The sequence below is a fragment of the Glossina fuscipes genome, unplaced genomic scaffold, assembly GCF_014805625.2.
Source record: "Glossina fuscipes isolate IAEA_lab_2018 unplaced genomic scaffold, Yale_Gfus_2 26, whole genome shotgun sequence".
NCBI lineage: Eukaryota > Metazoa > Arthropoda > Insecta > Diptera > Glossinidae > Glossina > Glossina fuscipes.
Window position 1 is genome coordinate 8,271,735 of NW_023998421.1, and position 25,957 is coordinate 8,297,691.

Genomic DNA, 25,957 nt, shown 5'->3' on the forward strand with positions numbered 1-25,957 from the left:
TATATATATATATGTATAACTATTGTAAAAATTATCTGCCAAGAATTCCGTTTCGTTTATTTCTATTGTTCGAACAAGATGTAATCACTACTACTACTTATTGTCACCGCCATTAATAACAATATTTAACAAAAGAACAACTTTCTGTGACGACTTTGTACAGCAGGTCACCGTTCAACATACTCAATAACCAAGTTTATTGTTATGTGTCATGTTACCTTAGTAACAACCAATTTTGCGATAGGGTTAAATATATTTTATAAAAATCGAAGGGAAAAATGAATTTGGAGGAACATTTGCAGCCGCACTCATTCATGACCGACAGGGACCATTACTAACCTACACTCTTGATAGTCTTTGATAAATATTCGTGACAAACTGCAGACTAATATTTGCATTACATTGCAAGTTTTTCACGAAAATGTCTGTAGACACCTTCGATCTTATTTTGAACTTTGAATAAATCTCGTTCCCCTTTCAATATGTTTAGGTTATATCTTACAGCAACAGTGATGCAAGGGCACATTAAGTTTTTTATGAATGTATCACATCCATTTTTTATGAATGTAGAACATCCAGAAGGACTTCGGATAGACCAACTATTTTATTATACCAATTGATTCAGAACTACTTTCCGAATCAAACCTGGGTTACCCTCTTAAAGGCCGCAACATTTGCGATATTTTGATGAGATTTGGTAAACTGACGTGTTTTAGTCCAAGAAAGCGTCCTTTTGAAACGGATTATCTTTCCGACCATTGCACACCATTTAAGAAGAATCGTTATAAGAAAAAAAATTTGCAGTCCTCCATTCTCGATGCAAAATTCGTTAAAAATAATACTTTAGCATACTATACGAATGTGGAAACTTACCTTTTAGAAAAAAAGAAAATGATAATTTGGGTTTCAAAGACATTGCAGATTTATTCCTAAAACCCAACTATCTAAAGTCGATCACAATGCATAAGCCATCGAAACAGGGCCTAATGAATTGTATGAAAAAAGTTATCGTTGAAAATCGTTATTATAGTACCTAAAGTTTCATATAAGCTAGAAAGCTAAGTTGAAATTAAATCAATTATTGTCTTGACGGTTTCAACGATAACCTGACACTTTGCACATTTCATTGAGCATATCCACATTACTTTACCGTGTAATCCTGTGAATAGTTAAAATCTTTTTGAGTACAGGAAGAACGAAAGCTATAGGACATATCTTTGATGCGTCAAAACAATACATAAATTTGCAACGCATATCTCTCGCCTATTAGACGAACGCAATATTTTTATAGAAAACTTCAGAATAATGTCTGTTATGGATTGTAAATTTCATATTTTTTTTATTTTTGCACCAATTTTTACCCTGAAGTTTTATGTGATCTTAGTACATGTTTGTGCTAAATTTCAGTTCGATATCCGAACGATCGAGTTTCACTTTCATTGTATTGTATTGATCGAATTTTGGCTTTCTGTCTAATTTGTACGGCCGTCAGCATTTTAATAATATTCAATAAGCAGACGAAAGATAGATCGATAAATGAACGAAGAAGCCACATTCATTGAAAGAGATCGATTAAATATTTTTATAATGTGCAGATAGCAGAAATTAATTCCCATAACCGATCATTCGAATTTTACATTAAAATAAACAAAAGAAATTACGTTAAATGGTTTTCTGGCACTCAACTTTAACATTAATTTACCAAACACTTTTTTGAAAATGGCAACAATATATATATATGCTTACGTAATAGATAGTCATGCTAATTTGCAGAACGAACCTAACACTCTCTGCTAAATTGCAAAGCCGTCGGCAAAAGTCCCCGTGATCAAGCTGCTGCTTTAAGACTTCAGTCGCAGAATTCATCCTCGGGCTAAATTAATAACAATAATAATTTCGAACTTTATTAAATTAGCCTGTTTATACACTCAATGTCTTTAGGTCTTTAGATTTGCTGAATAAAAGAATTTAAAAAAAAAAATCGCTACAATTTTTATTGTCAACATTTTCACCTGTCTCTCTACAAATTCTATTATTTATAATTACATTGTGAATAGGTAAACTGCTAAATTTAAATTTTAACGAGCAAGGCGAGAATATACCAAGGAAAATATATGAATTTCGCTGTTCGCAATAGTACTAGTGCGTTTTGCTAATTGGGTTAGTACTAATTCGTCATATTTTACTAAATTGTGCTTATTGTGCGTCTACGAGATCTACGAAATTTTACGACGCTGAGGCATATACACATTATTTGACTGTCTTTAGTTTTCTTCTCTCTTTCAAGTTATTAAAGTTTTATAAACATTTATAAAAAGTTTAATTTTATTTTAAATATTTCTATTCTTTTTTTTTTTTTAATTAAAGTAGTTATTAAGATTTTTAATTTGTTTTACTTAACACTGTTAACAACCTCAGACAAGAAGCATAAATAAAGATATTTAGAACAATTTGGAAATTTAAGCAAGAAGCTAATGCGGCAAAATGCCCAATGAAAAGTTTGTTATGATATTTACAAGATATTTCTCACATAAATCTAATGTAACATTTCATTCCTTTACAGCAAGAGTTCGCTAATAAACTCGCCTTTGGAAGCATTTAAGATGGCTTTAATATTTATATTTATTGCCAAAGCTAACGCAGATCGGCGTTTAGATGGTGCAGCGACTTCTTCGGTTATGAACATGTTGACCCCGAATTTGGAAACTCATCATATTGAACGCATTAATGGAAGCATCAATTATCGCTTGTATGGTGGCAAGAAAGCTAAAGAGGATAAACACTGGTTGGATGGGCGTGGTCTGGGCATGCAGCATGTGAAATGTGTACGCCATGGCAGTTGTGAAAAATTAAGTTTTTCTACATGTTTGGGTGCTAAGATTCCATACGAATATACTAGTCTGGATTTGACCACATTTGACGATCAGAAGGATGTTGAAGAACACTTAAGGAAATTTGAAGCGTTAAAACACGTACCAAAATGCTGGGCAGTTATACAGGTATTCACTTGAACGATAAAGCGATTTCAGGAATAATTTTACATTTGTTTTTGTGTCCTTGCAGCCTTTTCTATGCGCTGTTTTTGTTCCGAAATGTGAACAAATAAATGGTGAAGATATGGTTTACTTACCTTCCCTGGAAATGTGCCGCATAACTTTGGAACCTTGTCGTATCTTGTATAACACTCCCTACTTTCCCGAATTTTTGCGCTGCAATGAGACACATTTCCCTTCAAAATGCATCAATGATGTACGTGAAATAAAATTCAACTTAACGGGCGAATGTTTAGATCCTCTAGTAACCGCCGAATCGAGCGCTAGTTATTATCCCTTAATAGAAGGTTGTGGTGTACGATGCAATGACCCTTTATATACTGAGGATGAACACCGTCAAATACACAAATTAATAAGTTGGGTTGCAACATTATGCTTCTTGGCCAATCTCTTCGTCGTTACAACTTTTTTCATTGAATGGGGAAACGCCAGTAAATATCCAGCTCAAATAGTATTTTATATTAATTTATGTTTCATGATTGTTTGTTGTGGGTAAGCTAAATATTTATGAATCCTTGTCATCCACTGCTTATCTTCATAAATCTTCAGATGGTTGGCTCAATTCTATCCAGGATCACGTGAGGATATTGTTTGCCGCAAAGACGGAACTTTACGTCATTCGGAACCTACTGCCGGACAAAATCTGTCTTGCGTGATTATTTTTGTAGTAATTTATTACTCGCTTATAGCTGCGATGGTTTGGTTTGTCTTTCTTACCTACGCTTGGCATTTGCGAGCGGTAGGTAACTTTCAAGAACGAATAGATAAGAAGGGATCCTGCTTTCACCTAGTTGCATGGTCTTTGCCTCTTGTCCTAACAATAACCACACTAGCTTTAAGTGAAGTAGACGGAAATAGTACGGTAGGCATATGTTTTGTTGGCTATCACAATCACGCCACACGTGCTGGGCTACTCTTGGGTCCATTAGTAGCAGTAATTTTGGTGGGCAGTTACTTCATAATACGCGGCATGATTATGTTATCTGCTTTAAAACAATTTGCAAATGGTATTAATTCAACACTAGCCAGTAATAAAATTCACGATATAATTGTAAGAATGGGATTGTGCGCCACATTCACATTAATTTTCATCTTCGTAGCCGTAGCTTGTCACGCTTATGAATTTCGTTATTCGCAAGAATGGTCAGAAAGTCTCAACGAGTATATTATGTAAGCATAAAGTGATATTGTCCAAAAAACAAGTAAAAATCATGCATTGATTCCATTTAGCTGCCGCATTTTCTCTCCCTTCAGCGAACATATTCAGTGTAAAATTGAAAAGCGGCCTAGCTTTTCGGTTTTACAATTAAATTTACTATGTTTGTTCGGTTCGGGTATAACCATGTCTATCTGGTGTTGGAGGTCATCGTCGTTGGATACTTGGAAGCACTGGATACGTAAAAAGTGCGGCAAAACTGTTCAAGGGGAAGTTAAAATGCCCAAACATAAGGTTATAGCACAAACTTGGGCGAAACGGAAAGAACTCGAAGATAAGGGAAGGCTTTCTATAACTCTCTGTAATACCTATACTGATCCAGTGGGTTTAAACTTCGACGCTTATGATATTAAGTCATCGGAGACGGTGGAAATCAGTTCAACATGGGCTAATTATTTGCCGAAATGCGTTAAAAGACGTATGGCTTTAACGCTGGCTAACAATAGCTCGAGTCAAGGACCACGGAAAAGTTCCTTAGATTCAGAAATCAGCTTCAGTGTACGTCATGTTTCGGTGGAATCAAGAAGAAATTCCGTAGACTCACAGGTATCGGTGAAAATAGCTGAAATGAAAACCAAAGTAGCCGCTCGTACAAGCACACGTCAAAGTGGTCACCACCATCATAGCAAACGTTCATCGAATATTAGCAAACGTAATCAAAAACGAAAAGATTTTGTAGCCACTTCGGAACGCAAAACCCGAGGTCGTCGCGAAAGTAGCACTTCCGTGGAATCACAGGTAATAGCGTTAAAAAAAACTATTTACCCGAGTACTAGTCAGAAAGTCGGAGTATTTACCAAAAGCAGCACCAAACGGCATGGCAGAGGTAACAGTAAACGCAGGCCTGGAAATACCAGTAAGTGGTTTATTTGCGTGTTAAAAAATATGAAGAACTTTATTCGCACACTTTTCATTCTTAGATACCACAGACATTGATGAGTTTCTGACCCAAAATAGTCAATGGATCTTACCCCTTCTGCAAAAACGTACTTTAGAGTCTTCTTCGGATGGCGAAAGTTCCCATTCAGCGTTTAAAATGCAGGACTCCTGCTTTGATGTTATGCTCAAGCACGAAACAGAAACAGATGCCAATAGATCTAATGAAGCTCTACAAATTGAGGAAATTTATGAAGCCGAAGCAAATAATCTACACAAAAAACCCACGACAGTCGGGGAATCAATAGAATTGCAAAAATCTGATGAGCATTCAAATCAGAGAATTTCTCGGAATTCTGTGCGTAGCAAACAATCGCGAAAATCTCCATCTAATGCAGCTTGTTCCTACACTAAGAAACGCAACCTCAGACGTCAACGCCACGTTAGTAAATATAAAACTTTATTGAAAGTTAACGATGACAAAGCTTTATTGAAAATGTCCGACTTGAATTTGAATTTACCACGTCATCTCAGTTACGGTGCCAATGGTGACAGTATTAATATGAGTCAATCGTATTCGGAACTAAATTTACCTCTCGATGTTATGCTTAATTCGTCCTACTCGAATTTATCAACCGATAAACCTAACTCCCGAACTAGCAAACTAAGCTGTGATGTGGGAATACAAACGAATACTTATGGAATTGGTAACATTTCAGATAATGATGATGATGAGGATAAGGAGAATTATGATAAAGAAAGGAAAAATCATATAAAATTCGAAAAGGAGAAAAACAACGAAAAGCACACGTTGCTTAAACACAAGCCTAAAGAAACAATTGTCATCCTTAGTGAATCGGAAAAGTTAAAAATGTTATTACTTCCTTCCAAATGAGCAGATGATCCGTTTGTAGTTTACATACCTAAACAAGGCCATAATTTTCTACTTTATTATTATTATTTTTTTTTATTCGATTTTAATAACAAAGTACACAAATAAGAATACTCATAGAATTAACCATATATACATTTATATATATACATATAAAAGTAATTTTTAAATATTTTTTTAAAACATTTTTACATTTATACCGTAACCATTAATGTTCTAACGTGTTCGATGTTCAATATGTGTCAATTTTGATATCTTGTACACTTATAACCAAAAGACTGTTTTGTCCACAATTGTACATACATTTGAATCGCATTTATATTATTGTATTATTCGCGTTAAATTTGGTATCAAAATCCAAAATCAAAGAACGCACACTTATGTTAAATGTATTAATTTACTTAATAATTACTATGTGCCTTAACTAAGAATTCTACCTAAATATGCAATTGTTTGTTTTTTTCTTCACTATGTATTCAGAGGTAAAGGATTTATGAAAAACGAAATCATAACATGCGTTAAAAGTATTGCAGAGCTAATAAGGAGAACCTAGACCAAATTCTCACATACTGTGAACTACTTTCAATAATTATTATTGTTATTAACCATGAGACCAACGATTCAGATCCTTTGGTAGAAAAGTTTATGCATTAGTCTCTTTTGCATTGCCTCTTTTTTGCTGATTTTGTCTTGGTGGAGTTACCCAACGCCCAACTAAACACTTCCTACAACCTTGACGCGATAAATTTATGTTTTGATTATTGCAAGGGCACTTTTGATCATATAACGTTTCCAAGCAAAATCAGCAGTCATGCAGTAAGTTCAACATTTCCAAATTTTTGCACACCAATTTAGAATGCGTGTAATACTACTACTAGTACTACTACTTAGTCACTCTTGCCAAGAAATTTTGAAATAAGCGAAGAACATTCCATACGAAATGCGGTCAATGAAAATTCTAACCTCAAATTGTTCGCCGCTCCTGGTGGAGCTATTAAGCTATTAAGAATGAATACTTAAGATTAACTACCAACAGCTAGAATTTTTACAATGCTCATTTTTTAAAAGCCTAATGAAAGAGGTAACGTATTTGTCCCAAAAGCGTCAGATGTAAATCAATGAGATTGATTTTCATTCCCGGAAGTTCAATATTTTCTTTTCAACTTTGATATATTTTTCTTTCGATTTTTATTATTTTATTATTTTTATTTCAAATTAGAATCAAGGCGAGGTTGCTCTTTTTTAAAAATTGCTTCATGTTTAGTCCTTATTGAGACGTCCTCTTTCATTTACTACAACCTGTTATTTTCGGTACTTGCTTTCTGTCGCTCCCATTTTGTGCACGTTCATTCTTACTTTGAACAAATTCTGCAACTGAAAGAAGAGGGAACACCACCTTAATATTCTCAGTTCAGTAGGAACTGTTTTAAATGTCAACTCACCTCTTTTACTTTGTACCTAGACTTCTTCCCGGTTAGCTTCAATTTTTACAATCTCATGTGCACTTAAATTTTATATCTGCGTAAAATATAGCGTTCGCTTTTTCACTTCAGAATCAGATGCCGCTTAAAATGCTAGACGGATTATCGTTTTTTTTTTTTTTTCTTTGCATCGCGAAACTATTTTTGTGGTATGTATTTTTCTACCGTACAGGAGACAGTACAGTTGATTAGTCATGCTTGTGTACACTTATCGCATTGAGAGTCATTGGTGATTTGTAAACAAAATATTTGCCTTCCCCAAACGGTGTTGTTTATCAGTTCACCTTGTATGTAGATGAACAAAATTTTGACTAGAATAACAGCAAAAGTGTTTCGTCGTTGTTTTTTCGTCATATCAGTTAAAATATGGTAAACCCAGAACCCAGCCTTTTCTTTTACGTAATAGAGCCAAGCTACGTAGGCCCACACATAACTGTACAGAATGAGTAAACTTGTTAAGCGATTAGGATATCTACGTGCACAGAAGAATATGTCGAAAAAAATCAATATGCTGACATTTGCATGCTCGGCTAGGTTCAGCCATCTAAAAATAAGAAAGAATAGCATTATAATATAGGCTAGGTTAAGCCATTTAAAAATATTATTATAATATGTCAACCGGTTCAAGGTTTTAATTAAAAATGAAACTTACTTTGGCACGACGGAGTTAAAGACGGGCGGAGATACCCATCCACCTCCCATGTAATACAAACTCCAATATTGATAAGTAACATACACGGCTAAGGGAAATGCTAAACTGGCAAAGTAATGATCTCGAATTAAACGAATTTGAGGTAAATTCTTCTCCATAGCATTTGTGCCAATCACATCATTCAAGAGCGCTATAATGTAATATAGTGTCTGTATGAGCTGAAAGGATGGAAATTAAGTAAGGAAAATGAATATATATCCTTAACCGACTTACCATATTTTGAGTGGTTAAAAATTTCATATTCCCGCCCAAGGGGTGATGCCAATTGTAAGGGGTAACAGGGTATTTTACAATGCACAAATCATAGAAAAGTGTGAAAGCCGTTTGTACCAATGCAAATGCATGAAATATCAATTGCTGTGACATTCTGATGGCTATACGACACCGTAATTTTTAAAATCGATTTTCTAATTAAAATTTGGAATAAGCAAAAGTGAAAAGCTACTAAACTATTGCATTATTTTCGTTTGACACCTATGTCGGCCAACACAACAGTATGTTTTTAAATCGTTACCAGAGAATCTTTACATTTGAATTTGATCGTATGTAAGCACTTAGGTTATATATATATAGTTTTTTGTCAACCTGGACTTGTAAACTCTATCTCATTGTTCTCATGGCTTCGCGCAATTACTGGTGTACTTACTCCATACATATGTTTGTAATCAAGGAAACGCAATTAGTTTTTTCTTTTTTATTTTAATATTTTTAACAATTGTGAAAATTGTTTGGGTGGAAAAACTTTAATTAAAGTGCTTTGATATTTGATATGACAATGTGTACTTAATTTAGCTCCTATTTTACTTAAATATTTAAATTAAAAAATTACAACAATAAATGTCCTTAACAAAATCGCGTAAAGAAAAAATCTACTATGAAATTCAGAACATAAAGAGAATGCTTGAAAATTCTTTTTGCTTTTTTTTGGCGTTTTCCTTTAATTTTTGCAATATTTTTTAAATAATTTCTAACAATATCATAAGAATTCTTTCGTTTTTGCTCTGAGGTGTATTATACGCTCTTACACAAAACTTCCAAAGATTACAATGATATAAAAATTGTTAGTCAACAGAACAAAAAAAAACATTTAATTCGTTTTACGTTGAGCCATTTTAAGTTCCTTAGACCAAATCATGTTGTTCATAGTTTCGCCAAGCACGTAGAGACACCAATTAATAGCTAATGAGCCAATAAAAAATAAAAGACGCTGAGGAAGCGATAACACCTCCAAAAAAGGGTATACCCAGAGGCCTGAGTAATACTTAACAACATGCAGCCATATTAGATAGCCCAAGAGGAATATGCTGAGTCCCGCCATACCATCGCCTCGTGTTGGGTAGGCACGAAATGAAGTGAACATTTCCAAAATCATAAATACCGCAATATTAGTGTGCATGATATGATTCAGCCAGCTTTAAAAGCAAATTATAAGCACAACGAAATTGTAATCATATACATTAATAGATAAATATACCTGGGGAATACGGCATCCAAGGCTTTCGGTAATATCAGCTCCCGATCAATGGCATATATAGACCAGAAAGTAATGCCAACGTTTAAGGCGAGAGGAAAAGCAAAGGCAGCCATCATGTAGTCCTTTAACTTTCGTATACGTGGTAATCGTTTAGGTGAGACTTCATTGGTGCCCACAAAATCGTTAATTAAGGCAATGGTAAAGTACACGGCTTGTATTATCTAAAAATCAAATAATAAAATAAGTGCAACGAATTTATCAATTTTTGTCAAGGATAAATCCACGTCTTTTGCGCGGATTTTTTCTTTGTTTTTGGTTTGTTTAGAATAGTAGGACTGGTTTTTGAAATCTATTTCTTTATTAACTTTGAAGTAGAATTATACGATAGTTACTGATTGAAGCCAATAACAAATTGCATTAATGATAGAATTGTAACACTCCAATACTCCAATATATATATATATATAATATAGCAACCTTTGGCTGAATAGAAACAAAACTAGAGGCCTACCAATTGAGTGAGAGGAACTATATAATGAGTCTACAAAAGAAAAACTTTATAATTAGTTGAAATGAAAAATGGGTAGCCCTAATAAAAAAAGTTAATTCTTTAAAAAATATCTTTTTTAGATGTTGAAATTAAGTGGGCTGGATCAATGAGAAATATGCCTTCCATCCCCGGATAATAGAATAGATAATATAATATATGCATAAATTTTCTTTTAAGATTAGTTTGCAAAGGCGTATATAATGGTGTAAGAATACAGTTACAACCTTTAATTAAAGCAAAATTATTTTAAAAGAGTAGAAGCTATCAGAAGCTCAAAAGATAACATTATTTTCCTAATAAAAGGGGATACCGGCCCAAGTCAAGCATCATTTCTTGCGTTAAAGTTCATCCTAAAATTAATGAGTGCTTGCAAGTACGCACTCTTTTCTTTTGTAATATTAAGAATATAGGACTGGAATTCAAAAGAAAACATATGAAATTGTTTACAAATTAAAGATCGGCCTGGCGAATTCACAAGCTAAAAAAACATTTTGTATGCACTTCTGGCTATTAAAAACCACAATGTCCATAGGTATGTATCAAATTCATACATGACAATATCTTATAATTCATAGTTTATAATATCTTATAACTCGTAATATAAAAACTTTCGTAGCCTTTTTAAACTCTAACTAGGTGTACCGTTATGCAATTCATATGCAATTCAAACAGTCGTACGCCGGCATTGTTTACGAAAAGGCGTAAAAGTATATTTTTAATTAATTTTTGATAAAATCTGGCAATACCTTAGACTAAAGTCTAACATTCTCTTTCAAACACAATCTGCATCTCACAAGAGGAAAAAAGTGTTCTTTAATCTTTCATCTTCTCTAATATATACGTTAAAATTTATAAAATGTACTGATAAATTCTTTCTGGTGTCCGTTATTAATAATTAATTAATTTTCTTGAATTATGCGATAAGATTAAGTTAATTGCCACTTTTTTATGAAATTATATATGCTTGTGCCATGTTACCTACCGCATCCAGAAATGTTAGAAATTGAAATTTGCCAGCAAAAGTCGCGTCTGGAAGAGTAACAAAATATTGGAAATAATATATGCCGTAAAAAAATTGCGCAGCTGCAACGGAATGCATTAAAATGCGATATGATCCATAACCGCTCTTATAAACCGGATCTGTAGAAGATTTTGTCATTTTCGTAATATTCAAAATTAAAGTATACTTATTTCACTTTCTATAATAAAAAGTTTCTTTTTTTTTTTGTCTAATAAGCAGAGCCAGTGAATTTTGCTGTCATTAACTGATCAAAGCGTACAATTGTTTAAATCGTCGAATCTATCTATCAAATGCCATTTATAATGTCTAGCCCTGAGCGAAAGCTAAAAATGAGAAGAGAATCGGTAAATATTCACTCTTTTGAAGAAAGAAATACGAATTTCTACGTCTATAGTTCAAGTAAGTAATGCTTTTTAGCGAGTTATTGCTCAATGCGAAAATAGATATTGCGGAGCATAACAAATAATCGCTTCAGTTGCCATTAAATCAAATCATATATGTAAAGTTTACAATGAGAATGAACGCCTCAATTTCAAATGTCACAAACTTAATGATATTAGTGGGTCTTTCAGTCTTTTCAGTTTCTATGATAACTTCTTTGACCTTTTTAACACAGCAAATGAAAGCCCAATCTTGTGGAATTGACTCGCTTTATTGTCTTTTGTTTTTCTAGCTAAATAAACCTTATCGTAACATCTACTCTTAAAGTATAGTCTTTATTGCATAAAAGTCTTTGACTTTTTCTTTCTTTTAAACTTGTTATAAAACAAATAAAAATTGTATATAGTAGGTCACGGCTTATCATTGAATATCCTATACCACTTCGCAAATGCAGGCTTTCGTATAACGACTTTTTAATATAGATTTAGACGAAAGTAGTCGAAAAGCTTTTACGACACGACCCGTTCTCAATAGTGTTTGCCTTTGGCCCAAAACATGTAATCGCAGCGAATTTCATCAAAATATCTCAAACGGTGCGATCTATAGGTTAAACCCAAGACAAAGTTAAATCGGTTCACACAGCGACTATCTCATGTCCTTCTGGGTGTTTTATACATCCACGCAAACTTAGTAGTGTGTGCCGCAATTAAGAGGGGGGGGAGCCTTAAAGATCCCACAAACTAAATATATTCTTGATCAGCATCAAATTCTGAATCGATTTAAGCGTCTCCGTCTGTCCGTTTATCTATCTGTGTAACGTGCATTGTAAAGATTTTCTTGACGACAAAAATGTAGTTGTTGACTTTAAATTTGGCAGGTAGTTCTTGCACACAGGTTGGTATTGAAAATGAGCCAAATCAGCCAAAAAGAAGCCCTATGGTAATACATGAACTATATATTCTACGAACGATACTGTAGCACCTCTGCAAAAACGGAAAAAATTTAACTCACCCACTCAATTTTATAGTGTAATAATTTCCTTTTTTTCCAAAACTTCTATAACGCATAGAAGCAACTTTCGCCCACCTCTTTCCCCTTTTTTAGGATAACGCTGATGGGTATAAAGAATTCGTTCATGATTGAACATAATTCCCTTACTTGGTTTTTCTTTAGATTAAGTTAATTGCCACTTGTGCTTTTAAATTATAAATGCTTGAGTCATATTATTTTTACCTACCGCATCCAGAAATGTTAGGAATTTAAATTTGCCACCAAAAGATGATGCGACTGGGAAAACAACGAAGACGTGATCAAAGTAAATGGCATACCAAAATTGCACTGCTGCCACGAAATGCATTAAAATACATAGTGACCCAAGAATGGCCTTATAAACCGGCTCAGCTGATAATTTCGTCATCTTTCAAGCTCACTAGACAATTTTTAAATTGAAGATTTGCAAATTATTTCACTTTCTCCAGTCAGAAATTTACATAGAAAACGCGTGCCCACGAATGTTTTGTTGTTATGAAAGCGTGCAATTTTTCTCTAAGTTGTCAAATCATTTCTGATAAGTGGGTTTTATTTCGAGAGAGTGCTGCAGATAAAATGAGAATCAGCAAACGTTTGCTCTTTTCATAATAAAATAAATGATGCCCGGTGTTGCCATATTTTTAGAAATAGGAGAAATTTTTAACATTTAAATTGTATCGCATGCCGTTTTTGTATAAAATGAGCAATAAGATATACACAGAAGGAAGGAAATTTCTTAATATCAGCATAGACTTATTTTGGGAGGCTAGTATTAAAAAAAATATGGCTTTCGGCTCATATACTTCTTTACATATGGGAAATTGACATTAATAGGAGATTATTCTTAAAGTATGCTAAAAGATTATATATGTTTCTCATATATGATGTTTAGCTTATGCAATTATTGGTGTCATCTATATAAATTAAAACGTCCTCTATGCAATGCATAAGAACTTGCAATTTTATATGCATTCTCAAATTCTTATCTCTTACATTTTGTTAACCTCTGGTTTTCTCTCTTTTCGTTCCCTTTAAATTAACTTTTTAATTGAGGCAAAGTACGTTCTTTAAAGCATTAGTAAAGAGCGTTTATAAATGGTTACAAACAATAGATTTAAACCTTTCTATTCTTGTTTAATTGTCACGTTCGCACGCAATGACAAAGCTATTTTTTATGCACTTGCCTACACTAGCATACAAAAGTACGCATTCTCAATACTTGAAATACGTTTATAATAATATTTTTTTAGAAAGTGATAAAATTGCTGCTTTCGCCTTTTTATTGAAAGTTGCTATACTCGTGGGCAATACAAGATAAGCCTTGCATTTTCGTGACTTCAAAATAAATCTAGTCCAACGAGCAACTTGGAAAAAATCATATTTCTAGCTATGTCGATCCACATATTGAAACGTCAAGATTTAAAAGAATATTTTGATATTCCGATGCTTCAAGTTAAGACAGCCGGTGATCGAAGCTTTGTTATGTTGATAGGATAACAAATTAAATAATAGTATCCAAAAGAATAGTTGCATTCTCGCATTCTCAGATTGTATTATGTATGTTTACACAAAATACTTGCATGTATTGAATTTGTCTACGCACACTCATCAAGTATATGTTTTTTTTTAATGGATTAATAACCTAATAATGTAAAGAAAAATCAATATATACTTTTTTTATGAAAAATGTTATTTACTCTTAAATCGTAAAAAGAAATATGTGCACGTTTCAATTGCATTGGTTTTACTGTGCTGATAAGTATACAAGTGCGAGCGAGCACTGAATAGTAAATCAATCTCAATTGATTTGTGTTTATTTAATTTTACTCCCAAAATAAAACAATGTACGTATGCGATGGAAATTCATTATTTATGCATTCATGCGGTGAATAATTCAATAAAACTGAGAAAATATGTTGCATTACATCTTGGAATAATTTTTAAAATTAGACAATTGCTGAAAATATTTACTTTTCATTGCTATTACTTTTTCATATAATTATTGCACTATGTGTGCGTTCGAATTATTGCCTTATTTCAGCATGCAGCCATGAAAAGGTAATGTTTTTCATTCCATGGTTTCTTCTTCTGTATCCTCTCCCTCTGAGGATGATATTAACTTAATTTCAGTTAATTCTTGTTCATCTTTCTTACTCCGATTCTTATCACTCAGGCTCGCAACACTTTCCGTGGGTAAGTGCTCTTCATTTTTCTTCCCTACTGGTTTCTTAGCTAAAACAGCGGGCTCTTCACTGAACATGGGATTATCGAAAGCTCTTTCTCTAATGCTATCATTTTCGGCATCATAACCCATCACTACTGGCATACGAGTACCGGCGCCCGCCGTTACATCCCGTGCACTACTTCTAGCATTGTCGAAACGTGCAAACATAAAATTAGATCGATGTAATAAACCTCTCCAATTATAGGCCACCCATCGCCTTGGATCGTACATCCATTGCGGTATATATAACAAATATCGGTGATGTGGTACATAATGAGCAAATATTATTAAAGCAACTATGGCGCACAACATCACGCATAGTATAATTAAAATAACCGAACCGAATGTTATATCTGGATTATACGGACGTCCCGAATATTGTAATTTGTAATTGGCCAATGATTGTAAATTTAACTTCTTTATCCAATTAACGCTACTGTTAAGGCTCTTCACAAAATTGACACTTTTCTCATTATAATTCTTCCGATCGACTATAATCGCTTGCAAGTAGATGCCATAGTCTTTTGAACTGTAATAATTCACGTGATAGTCTAAATCGTTTTGCAGATTTTGTTCCTTTGCGGCTCTCTCCAGTATAGTTTGGAGCGTGTGCAATCTTTTACTGTCGCAATTACCCACCTTGAAACTTAGCAGGGAGCCGCATATACTGCAGCAACTGCCCAATGGCACAATTGAAACTTGACAATGGGGTTTCTCACATGATTTCATGACGTTATGACAAACAGGCTCCAAAAAATGATTATAATCTCTATGACAGCCACAAACGTCATTATAATAGTATTCCACTCGTACGCCCGCCTGATTACGAAACAATAGCTCACCGAGATTGGTATACAGTAACTGCCTAACATAATCCTTAGACAGCAAAGACCCAGCAAAACTTAATTGACCCATTCTTAGATAAGGTACATTTTCCAAATCAAAAGCCAAAGGTCCTTTACTTTGTATAACAACAGATTCATTATTGCAAGGTATCTTTTCTAAAGTCGGTATCGCCTTATTTCCTTTCTTCTCGTCAATGCTGCGCCAAGTTGTTGGATTAAACCATTTGTGTACATTGGGCGAGCGTATATAAGCTTTGCCTCTATCGCAGGGTCTTTTCTTTGATTCCCCTTTTAGTACTATGGTAGACTCTCTATTCAAAAGTATGGCACCATCTGCGGGCAATACAAAACCGCCAACTTCAACAAGTTCCGGTAACGGCAATACACCTGGATACTTTTCTGGAAATACTACTGTTTCTCGGGCACAAGGAAGATAATCATTTAACCAACTTTTACTATCATAAAATCCGGGATTATCGATTAACCACTTAGTGCCAGTCGAAAAAGTTATTGACATATGTATAATGGCGAAGAAGAATATATTTAAGTCGAACATTATGAAGTGAACTCTTCAAAGCTTTCCTTGCAACTAAATTTGAAATCAATAAATTAATTATTATTTGGGGCGTTTTATTCTTTATCTTTGTAAATTATCATATATGCAATGCTGGTCATTTTCATGGGGTTATGTGATACACGGTCTATTCTGCTTGTGCGGATATATACAAAACACAGAAGGAATTGAAGTAGACTCGTCTTTTAGGATACCTTGTCTATCCATCTGTCCATCTCATATCTGTCCATGTTCTAATAAGAAATAAATATTTATTTGGCAAAAATGTTCAATTTTTGGTATTTTTTAAAAATTTGATTCGTAACAACAATTTGACATAAGACTTAGCTGTATCAAATTTGAATCGGATAGGTCTATTTTTTGGACTATCATCGATTATAAGGATAGTGATGAAATACTAAATCTTATATGCCAAACGGATAATATTTTAGGATGAAAGTGGGTCTTACTTGTTTTCTGATAAAACTATTGTTCCACCACCGTAAAACGGGTGACGGTAACAAGCCTCTTCTCAAGTGGACTTAATAGCATTAATAAAGGGTTGGAGAGACTAAAAAAAATTATAATCCGAAGGGGAAAGATCGAGCTTTCCGGGGGACATATCAAATATTCCAAGTCAATCACTCCCATATTTTGTCGGCTAATTAAAAATATGCCTTATCTGGCAAGAAGTCGCTCTTCCTCTTAATAAATTCTAAACGCTTTGTCTCCATTGACGAGTTTTTACTGCTTTAGTTTTTGCCAGTAAATATGAAAACTTTCTTCTAGATCTCGGTCGTACAACCTAATCCATAACAGGGCAAAAAGTGTCATTATCTTGTTAGCTGTAAAAGTATATTAAGGTTGTAGTAGAACAAAGAACGTCCCAATTAAAAGCTGCAACTTGTTATTGTATAAGACTTATTGAGACAAAAATTGTTGGTAATATTTCAAAAGGTTATCTCAAGGACAAAGATATAATTGGATCAAGTGATTAAGATAGCTATTGTTAATGTAATATTTTCAAGTGTTTACATACGATTAAAGAAAGACTTGATAAAAGAATCCACATTAAGGTGAAATCTTTTATTAAAAGAATATTTTTCTCTTCAATATTTCAGAATTTCATTTCATATAATATATGTATGTATTCATGAAAAGAAACTCATTACTCGCGCGCGTACGCATATGCACGAATTCTGACATATGTAGCCCCATTCCTTTTGACCATTAATGGTGCGAACAAAACATAAATACAAATATTTTTGTGTTAATAAAAACAAAACGAAAACATTAAGAAGAAGAATTTTGCACAAAAAATATTTCATATGATTAAAAAAATAACAATAAATATATCACAAAAATGTATCTGTAAAGATCACAATGTAACTAATTGTTCGCATTGCGATCATACATATATAAATTTTACAAAATATTAATCATCTTATGACAATTAAGAGCATTTTTCACCCACATTTTTCCAGCAATTTTATTACACGCGGAAAAAAGGTCTACGAAATATTTGCATTATTCCACGTTAATTATATACATATATATGCCAACAATTAAGAATCTTTTAAAAAATGCTAAAAAAAAAAAGAAAAGAATTAACAAATATGTATCCATACTCTATAAAAGTGTATGGGCGAGACTCATTGTTTTATTTTTTACAGAATGTACCTAGAAATTTATATTGCGTGCATATTAGGTGAATAATTATGTCCTTCGTACCATTTGATCTATTTCTTAATGCCAACCTAAGTGCAGGAAGATTTCTGCGAAATTTCAAAAAAATATTAGTTTGGGGAAAAAGAAATCCATTATTTTTATATGAACTTCAGGACTTTATTTAACATGCTTCGGATTGTCCGATTTGGGTCAAATATGCACCGTTTTGTTGTATGATTTGTTGGAAGTCCTGGTCTCTATTTGCAAAAAACTCTAGTAGTCGATTTTCACAATCCTCCCTAGATCCCAATTTTTTATCATTAAAGAAATTTTGCAATGCAAGAAAAAGATGATAATCGCTTGTTGCCAAGTCCGGACTGTATGGCGGATGCATTAAAACTTGCCAACCAAGCTCCCGAAGTTTCTGGCGAGTCACTGTAGATGTGTGTGGCCTAGCGTTGTCCTGGTGGAACACGACACCTCCCCTGTTGGCCAATTCTGGCCGTTTCTGGTCAATCGCTATCTTCAAACGTGCCAGTTGTTGATAGTAGACATCAGAATTTAGCGTTTGGCCGTATGGAAGCAACTCATAATAAATAATCCCTTTCCAGTCCCACCAAATGCATAACAAAACCTTCCTGGCCGTTAGGCCTGGTTTGACACCGTTTGAGGTGCTTCACCGCTCTTTGACCACGATCGTTTTCGCACAGGGTTATCGTATGTGATCCATTTCTCATCTCGAGTCACCATCCGTTTAAGAAATGGGTCTATCTCATTCCAAGGCCAAGGCTTCGCAGATGGAAATTCGATCCATCATGTTTTTTTCTGTTAATTGGTGTGGCACCCAAACATCGAGCTTCTTTTTGAATCAAGCTTTGTGTAAATGGTTTAAAACTGTTTTATGGTCGATTTTTAGCTCCTGGGCGATGTTACGACTGCTAACATGCCGGTCAACTTCGATCATTTCTCCGATTTTATCGACATTTTCGATGACCGGCCTACCTGTGCGAGGTGCATCTTTAACATCAAAAATTCCTGAACGGAATGTACGAAACCAAAATTGCACATAATTGGCTGTTACAGTATCGGAACCATAAACACCATTCACAATTTTAGCCGCCTGGCTTGCATTTTCGCCTTTGTCAAAGAAAAACTGTAAAATGTACCGAATTTTCTCTTTGTCCACTCCCATTTTTAACACGCTGTAACTCACAACTGAATGCACCAAACAAAAAACAGCAAAAGAATTTTTTTACTGCGAAATGTCACCTTTCCAACGAGCATAAATCTGAAATTGTTTGATCGATACTTTACGAGAAATCTATCAGTGCAGCCATCTACCGAAAAAATAATGGATTTCTTTTTCCCCAAACTAAATATATGTATTTTTAGGAATGGAAGAATGTTTACGGCAGATATTTTTGGGATGAGCAGGTGGCCAGACCTACATACTCAAATAAATTAACAAGTTGACCTGATCAAAAATATATAGACTTTAAGGGGTTGCCAAAGCCCGCTCCTACTTATTGCAAACATTTGAACAAAATAATTATACCCGATCCTTCAGTTCTAACAAAGAATGTCGTGTTCATATTGAATCTTATTTAGTTGCTGTTAATTTGCTGAATTGCAAAAGAAGCAGAACATAATTACAAGAGACCATGTCGATCGATTCATTCGTGATGTCTCAGTAACTTGACGGTGGTGTCAAACGGCATTGGCACGCCCTCTAATTATTAAAATGTTTTATAATTTCTCCATATTTGCTCTAGATTATAGGCTTTCTATAGCGACACACTGTAACTTTCTTACTACACCTATCATCGAGAGCATACTGGATTTGCTAAACATTTACAATAACTGTAGGACCGTATAGAGTGTTTTTTATTTATTCTCGATGAGGATGAAAGCTGTATTTAATGTCTTTCATGAGTTTATTTACATATGAAGTGTTATCAATGTGTATGTGTGTATAGCAAAATGCCAAATAACGTATGTTCGCACATTAAAGCATTTCCGCTCTATTTAGGAATCAATTTCTGTATTTAAAATTGTATATAATTGTCAAAATATAGGGCATAATTATGACGATTTGTTCAAGACATTGCCTGTGCAAGTGAATATTCGTGGTGTGGTACAAAACTGTATTATGTGAGCAATAACCAAAAGGATTTGAGGTAAACTCGCATTTCAGAAAGTAGTAATTCTAAGCTTGTCCGTCCATCTACAGGCAGCAATTATCAATATATTTTGATGAAATGCGGTACACTGACACATTTTGGCTGAAGGACGAATGCTATTAAAAATGATTCGGATCCGAATACCTTTTCGTGCATTTCCCTATAGCACCTTATTTCGAAAAGTTGTTATGTGAATAACTTTGAGGTAACGGCCGTCAATCTTTCTTTTCAATAGTTTAAGATATATATATATGTGTATATGCAATGCAATAATTTCTCAGACGAAAGGTTAATTTAAAGAATTTTTTATCTGCCTGAGTAGCCGAAGGCGAGGAATCTCGACTAGCAAGTCAATAGTCGTGGATTCGAATCTCAAGTGCGGTAGAGTTTTTAATAAAAGCCGATAGCCTTAGATGCTAGTTGCTTTTAAGAATTTAATCTTAGAATTTATTTCTCTGTTGAAATTAATAATAATAATAATAATAATAATAAAGAATTTATATTTATATGGCTTACTTACCAAACACCAATAGGTTAGAAAATGTAATTTCTTTTCCCAGGTATCCGCTACCATATGTTGAATAGCTGCGTTTTTTAAACGATAACTCTTTTGTTTATCCCATTTTCGAAAATACAAGGCATAAACGAATTGTCCAAGAGCCAGCAGATGTATAGTGGTAACAAATATACGCGATTTATATAATTCCACTTTTGTCATTTTGCTGATTCGTCTATCGATAATTATATGCGATTAAAGTCAACACTTTAAGGTCAGTGAGGGAAACGTTCTCGTTTATTTTATATGAAAATATCCACTTATGATAAGTCCTGAACTTAAACTCTTCGAATTGTCAAAATATAATTCAAATATAGATAAGGTTAACACTTTCAGTATCAACTGGCTCACATACGAGACGCTTGCAACCTTGTTTGCATGCGTATTACTTCTCCACGATTTGTGCTCATTAAATGCATTAAAAAGCAGCACCAATCTATAAAAAGCGAAGACATGCTAAAAACTTAACCTCAATTTATAACTTTGTTGTCTTCTAAATAAAGATTCGCCGACGATATATATATATATACTTCGGGTTATGACAATATAAGCGCATGAAGTAAGTTTAAAAATTCGATAGTTTGCTACTTAATATATTATTGACCTAATTTTATAGACATCCTTGTTCAATGAAATTCTTTCCTCTTGAAAAAATTATTGAAACAAGTCGACGAAAACTTACGAAGAAAAACTTTTCTTAAATCAGGGGTGGGTAACTTTTTTCATCATCGACGGGCCAGAGAAATTTATATTTTCATTCACGGCGGGGAGCTGAACAGATTGAATGGTTTCACAAAATGATAAAAATTAAAATTTTTTATGAATATTTTCATTATTATCGTGAAAGAAGAAGAATACAGTAAACATATTACGCAAAGCTGAATGTGATGAGTTAAATCGGGAATGTCGGGAAAGAGGAAGAAAAAAGTAGCGAAATTTCTTTCAAACCAACATTTCTTAAAACCAAAAAATTGAACTTCTTACAAAACACACATAAGAAAATTATATTCGGCTCAGTTAATCTAAAAAAGAAAAAAGCTAAACATCCATATTTTATAAAGTATGGCGTGGATGGTTTTTTCCATTTCTTTAGAATAAAAGTGGAAATTTATGCCGGGGGGCTGAAGCAAATATCCCCATTGTTACGGCTATGACTACATTTATACAACAGCAATTAACAGATGGATGACAGACGGACTGACAATTATGTCTAGTAGTAGTAATAATATATAAACTGTCTATATTTGTAAGCTTTTTGAAGCTTCTTTCGGGCAAAAGGGTGAATTTTTAATATACTATAATATTGAGTAGGCGTGGACGATTTCTTTTTATTTTGCTGCAGCACCATCCATAGAATGCAATTGCCAGTATTTGTCGTTGGGCCTGTTGTGGCTTATAGATAACGAAGAAAAAACCGATTTTTTCTGAAGTTGAGTTGTACAATGGGTGCATATTTCGGCCGATTTTGCCCAACTTCAATACCAAACTGCAAACATAAGTACTTCCAATTGAAGCACCTAGCATCGTTTTTGTCCCCAGGGAAATCTTTACCGCGGACATTTCGCAGAAAAGTAGACAGACAGACCGATATCTTACATCGATTTAGAATTTGGTGCTGAATAAAAATACTTTATTGGTTTTACATTTAACAGGCAAAAGTTTAACCAAGGTCTACTTTTAGCGTTTTTAAAGACACCATTTGCAGCCTAGTCTCAATGCAATGTTAAACGAAGAGCATGGTATAAAAATTTACTTTTTATTCAAATTAAAGGCCATTGAATCCAATAATACCTGGTACTTCTTGATAAGATTGTGCACACTTCCCAACTTTTATAGATATTTTATAAACAATATTGGAAGAAAAAGCAGTTATAGTGGCTTTGGACAACAGAAGAAATGATAACCGACTGACGATGTCATTGCCCTCTTCATTTGCAAATGTTCATGTCTCTTACTCTTTGCTACGCTCGTTTTGACGATTATTTTTTTAAAATGTATTTAAGCATAATAATCGCCAATCGCTCCCATTCCCTCAATCATTTTTATTTACCATAATTACGCCAACTACTATTATTCGTTATCAGGAACTATCCGGGAAATTTGCATTAATCACCTACCGCATGATTATTCTGTGACAACCATCCGGTATAAAGTTGAAAATCATTGTTCGCCTTCCTTTGCATCAATGCAAATCAAAAATTTAGTAAAGATTTCATGAAAAGAGAACTGACAGATATCACACAAAACGAGAGTACGCAATAAATATAAAAAAGGATTCTATTTAAAAATTTCTATTGGATGTAAAAAAACAATAGAGTATTATTCAGAATCCTTGTCTTCATTCTGAAATGTGAAGCGTAGCCATGAAAATGAGCTAAGAGGGAAAGGAATTGACAAAAGTAAAAGCACTATAATGGGTCATGGTCTATCATTAAATACCCTACACCACTTTGGTTAATACAGCTGCTCACTTAACGACTTTTCAAAATAGGGGTTTATATGGGGAATAGTCAAGAAAACGGTTCGTTTCGAACTATTTTCAATAGCATTTGTCCTTGGGCCACAACATGTCACAATATCTTAAAAATTGCCATTTGCAGATTGAAGACAAGCATGCACGACGGACGCACAGACAGCCAGGCTCAGGTCGATTTAGAAAGTGATCCTGAATCAAAGGCGGGTCAGTCCATGGGAATTTGCAAACATCTGCATCAACTTAATATATCCTCGCGTACCACCTATCATCTGAGCGATTGCTATTTTTTGCTTATTTTTGGGCGCTCCAGTTACCCTCTTCGGCATCGAAAAGTTTGGAATGTTTTTTTTTAACGTCGTTTTATTTAATGGGCGACTATGAAATTCCTAACGACGAATGGAAAGACGCAGTCCATTGAGCTCTCTATCCTAGCGTTATTACTTTATTTATAGGGTAGCTTTTGCCTACTAAGCATTGCAACCGGGATAAGAAAGCTAATACATCCTACTTTAAAGGGAACAAGATCAGAATTGTACATGTTTCGAGTCGCATATATATAGTAATGCACATCATTAGCTTCTAGCAAATATTAGGTTACAAAAAAAAGCGAATTTTCAGTAGTTGTGAGGAATTTTCGATACATAATTTCTAAGAAAGGCAAATACTGCGAAATATTCTATAGGTAATTGTGGACAAACGAGCGGTCAGATTATATGACTTTTCGAACTTAACCTAATGAAAGTGATTAGAACAAATTTCAAGTAAGGTTTGTTCTTCTAAACAAATATTAGATGGTCTTATTTCGCTCTCAATAATGCAATCGACAGACAACAAGACAAAGCTAAGTGAATTACACTGTTCATGCTGTCCTACATAGAATTCTTTTTAGATTCTTCAAAGCATACTTCAACGCGTAGTAAACATTTTGCAATTCAAATATTCTCCCTTTGTTATGTGAAGTAAACGAAAACAAAAAAGGCAAGTAAGAAAATTATATTTGATCGCGAATCTTTTATACGCATCATAAATCCTGTGAAAGATAGAAAAAAATATATATAAATTTGAATACTCCGTAGTATTGGGTGGGCATGGCTGTTTTTTTTTTTGTAGAAAAACTATTTCTAACGTGTAGTTGTTATGAGAAACGAACGAAAGACACCGAACGCTTGGATGTTCATTGTTTTTCTTGCCTAGGCCTGTGAGCGTTATAGGCATATCCTTTGAAGAATTTCATTCGTTTTCAAATCCTTTTTCTATTTTTTACGAACGGGGCTCTTTATAGTTGCGCAGACGAACAGACGAACATACTTAGGTGTATTCCAAATCTGTAACTGGAGCTAAAAATTTATATAAAATTTAATATAAAATTTAATGTGGGGTTTTTCAAGCTTGCTTCTGTGCCGGAATATTGAAAAAAAATTGAATTTTGATAAGATTGAATAAGACTGTACTGACGTGGTCAATTTTGCCTATTTTTGTGCAGGCGCTACAACATCGCACACAGAATGTAGATTTACTTACTGTACTCGATAAATAATGGGCAAAAAATTCAGTTTTTATTCCTTTTGAAAACTACACATGTCCTGTTTTTACGTTGTACTATAGGCGTGCCCTTCGACTCCCTGGGTTCATTTTCAATATCAATGGTCGCCGAATTTTAAATCCATAATTTCATTTTCACGTCAAAGAAAATATATATAAAAGACGGACGCACGGACACCGATTTATAATTTGATACTAATCAAGAATATATATACTTTGTACAGTCTCTGACAAAATGAATACACCGCTCACCATTCTGTGATGGGTGTAAAAGCGATTTTTCATGACTTTTTTTCCTCCAATCGACTGAAATTTGAGACAATTTGGATTTTGTATAATGAAAATCAAGAAATGCAAAAAATGCAAAAAAAAAAAAATAAATAAATAAATAAACAATACAATTAAGAAAGCTTTATGCGTTTTAAGACGAATTTCATGCGCCTTTATAGAAATGGTATAGGATGAGCAATAATATATTGACATTTTCAGTATATCCGTCTCTTTGATTAGCTTTCTGAGCGCATGATGCACATATTCAAACTTTATCCGTACAAGTCAATCAACAATTTTTATGCCATAATGCAATATTTTATTTTAACTTGTATGATTTTGAAAACGCGAAAAGCCGACTACAACGATTGGAGAAATCTTGCTTACCACCTACCTTGGTAGTAAGTATGGAAATTATTCAACCGTAACCTAAACTAAAATAATTTACACATTCTGACGAAGCTTAGACAGAAGAGGAATTATAATAAAAACAAAAACTAATCGGAATATTTTGTTCATAGAATAAATGTTTGAATGCAAAAAGGACATTTGAACACAAATCTATTTACACATACGTATATATAAAACCGCTTTTGTTTGTAAGATGTTACACAAAAAATTTTCTTAATCAAAGATATCGATGTTTTTTTGCTGTTTTTTTTTGTTTTTTTTTATTCTTTTTCTTTGTAATTAATATGTCCCCGTCAATGGGTATTCACCCCTACTCTTCTCTTTAAGTGTTGATTCGGAACAAATCTGAATGATAAATAAACGAACCGCACAATTTTAGCTTTAAACTACTACTGTAAGTTGCGAACAGGCAATGAAATTTCGATACTCTCGCAGCATGTACGCTTATTACTCATGTTATATACATATACATATATATATATATATATATATATACATGTCTCTATATCTGTCTACGTATCTATATAACTACGTACTTTTGAATAAA

At 33.7% G+C, this 25,957-nt stretch overlaps 4 protein-coding genes across 7 annotated transcripts; 1 reads left to right on the forward strand and 3 right to left on the reverse strand.

Annotated features, from left to right (window-relative positions):
- The first annotated feature begins 2,418 nt into the window (after nucleotides 1–2,418).
- Nucleotides 2,419–6,475, forward strand: LOC119635447 (protein smoothened). The gene is made up of 6 exons (XM_038030256.1): nucleotides 2,419–2,498; nucleotides 2,564–2,999; nucleotides 3,064–3,545; nucleotides 3,603–4,223; nucleotides 4,284–5,125; nucleotides 5,190–6,475. Exons 1-6 carry the CDS (start codon nucleotides 2,485–2,487, stop codon nucleotides 6,038–6,040), a joined length of 3,246 nt encoding a protein of 1,081 aa, XP_037886184.1. The 5' UTR covers nucleotides 2,419–2,484; the 3' UTR covers nucleotides 6,041–6,475.
- A 771-nt stretch (nucleotides 6,476–7,246) lies between these two features.
- Nucleotides 7,247–8,543, reverse strand: LOC119635448 (androgen-induced gene 1 protein-like). Of its 2 annotated transcripts, XR_005247055.1 has the most exons (3): nucleotides 8,171–8,543; nucleotides 7,480–8,062; nucleotides 7,247–7,411 (listed from the first exon to the last, which is right to left on the reverse strand). XR_005247055.1 is itself a non-coding variant. In XM_038030257.1 (2 exons), the coding sequence occupies exons 1-2, from the start codon at nucleotides 8,326–8,328 to the stop codon at nucleotides 7,711–7,713; spliced, it is 510 nt and encodes a 169-aa protein (XP_037886185.1). In that variant the 5' UTR covers nucleotides 8,329–8,543; the 3' UTR covers nucleotides 7,407–7,710. The 2 variants fall into 2 exon arrangements, 1 of the variants encoding a protein (XP_037886185.1); XM_038030257.1 differs by having other exon boundaries at nucleotides 7,407–8,062.
- A 387-nt stretch (nucleotides 8,544–8,930) lies between these two features.
- LOC119635332 (androgen-induced gene 1 protein) lies at nucleotides 8,931–25,690 on the reverse strand. Of its 3 annotated transcripts, XM_038030106.1 has the most exons (4): nucleotides 25,575–25,690; nucleotides 20,676–21,147; nucleotides 9,705–9,925; nucleotides 8,936–9,642 (listed from the first exon to the last, which is right to left on the reverse strand). In XM_038030106.1, the coding sequence occupies exons 2-4, from the start codon at nucleotides 20,871–20,873 to the stop codon at nucleotides 9,318–9,320; spliced, it is 744 nt and encodes a 247-aa protein (XP_037886034.1). In that variant the 5' UTR covers nucleotides 20,874–21,147; nucleotides 25,575–25,690; the 3' UTR covers nucleotides 8,936–9,317. The 3 variants fall into 3 exon arrangements, with proteins under 3 accessions (XP_037886035.1, XP_037886034.1, XP_037886036.1); XM_038030107.1 differs by lacking the exons at nucleotides 20,676–21,147; nucleotides 25,575–25,690 and adding an exon at nucleotides 12,894–13,176 and having other exon boundaries at nucleotides 8,931–9,642; XM_038030108.1 differs by lacking the exons at nucleotides 20,676–21,147; nucleotides 25,575–25,690 and adding an exon at nucleotides 11,237–11,558.
- On the reverse strand, nucleotides 14,712–16,310 carry LOC119635259 (protein amnionless). Its single transcript, XM_038029952.1, has one exon. The coding sequence runs from the start codon at nucleotides 16,308–16,310 to the stop codon at nucleotides 14,754–14,756; it is 1,557 nt and encodes a 518-aa protein (XP_037885880.1). The 3' UTR covers nucleotides 14,712–14,753.
- Nucleotides 25,691–25,957: the final 267 nt, after the last annotated feature.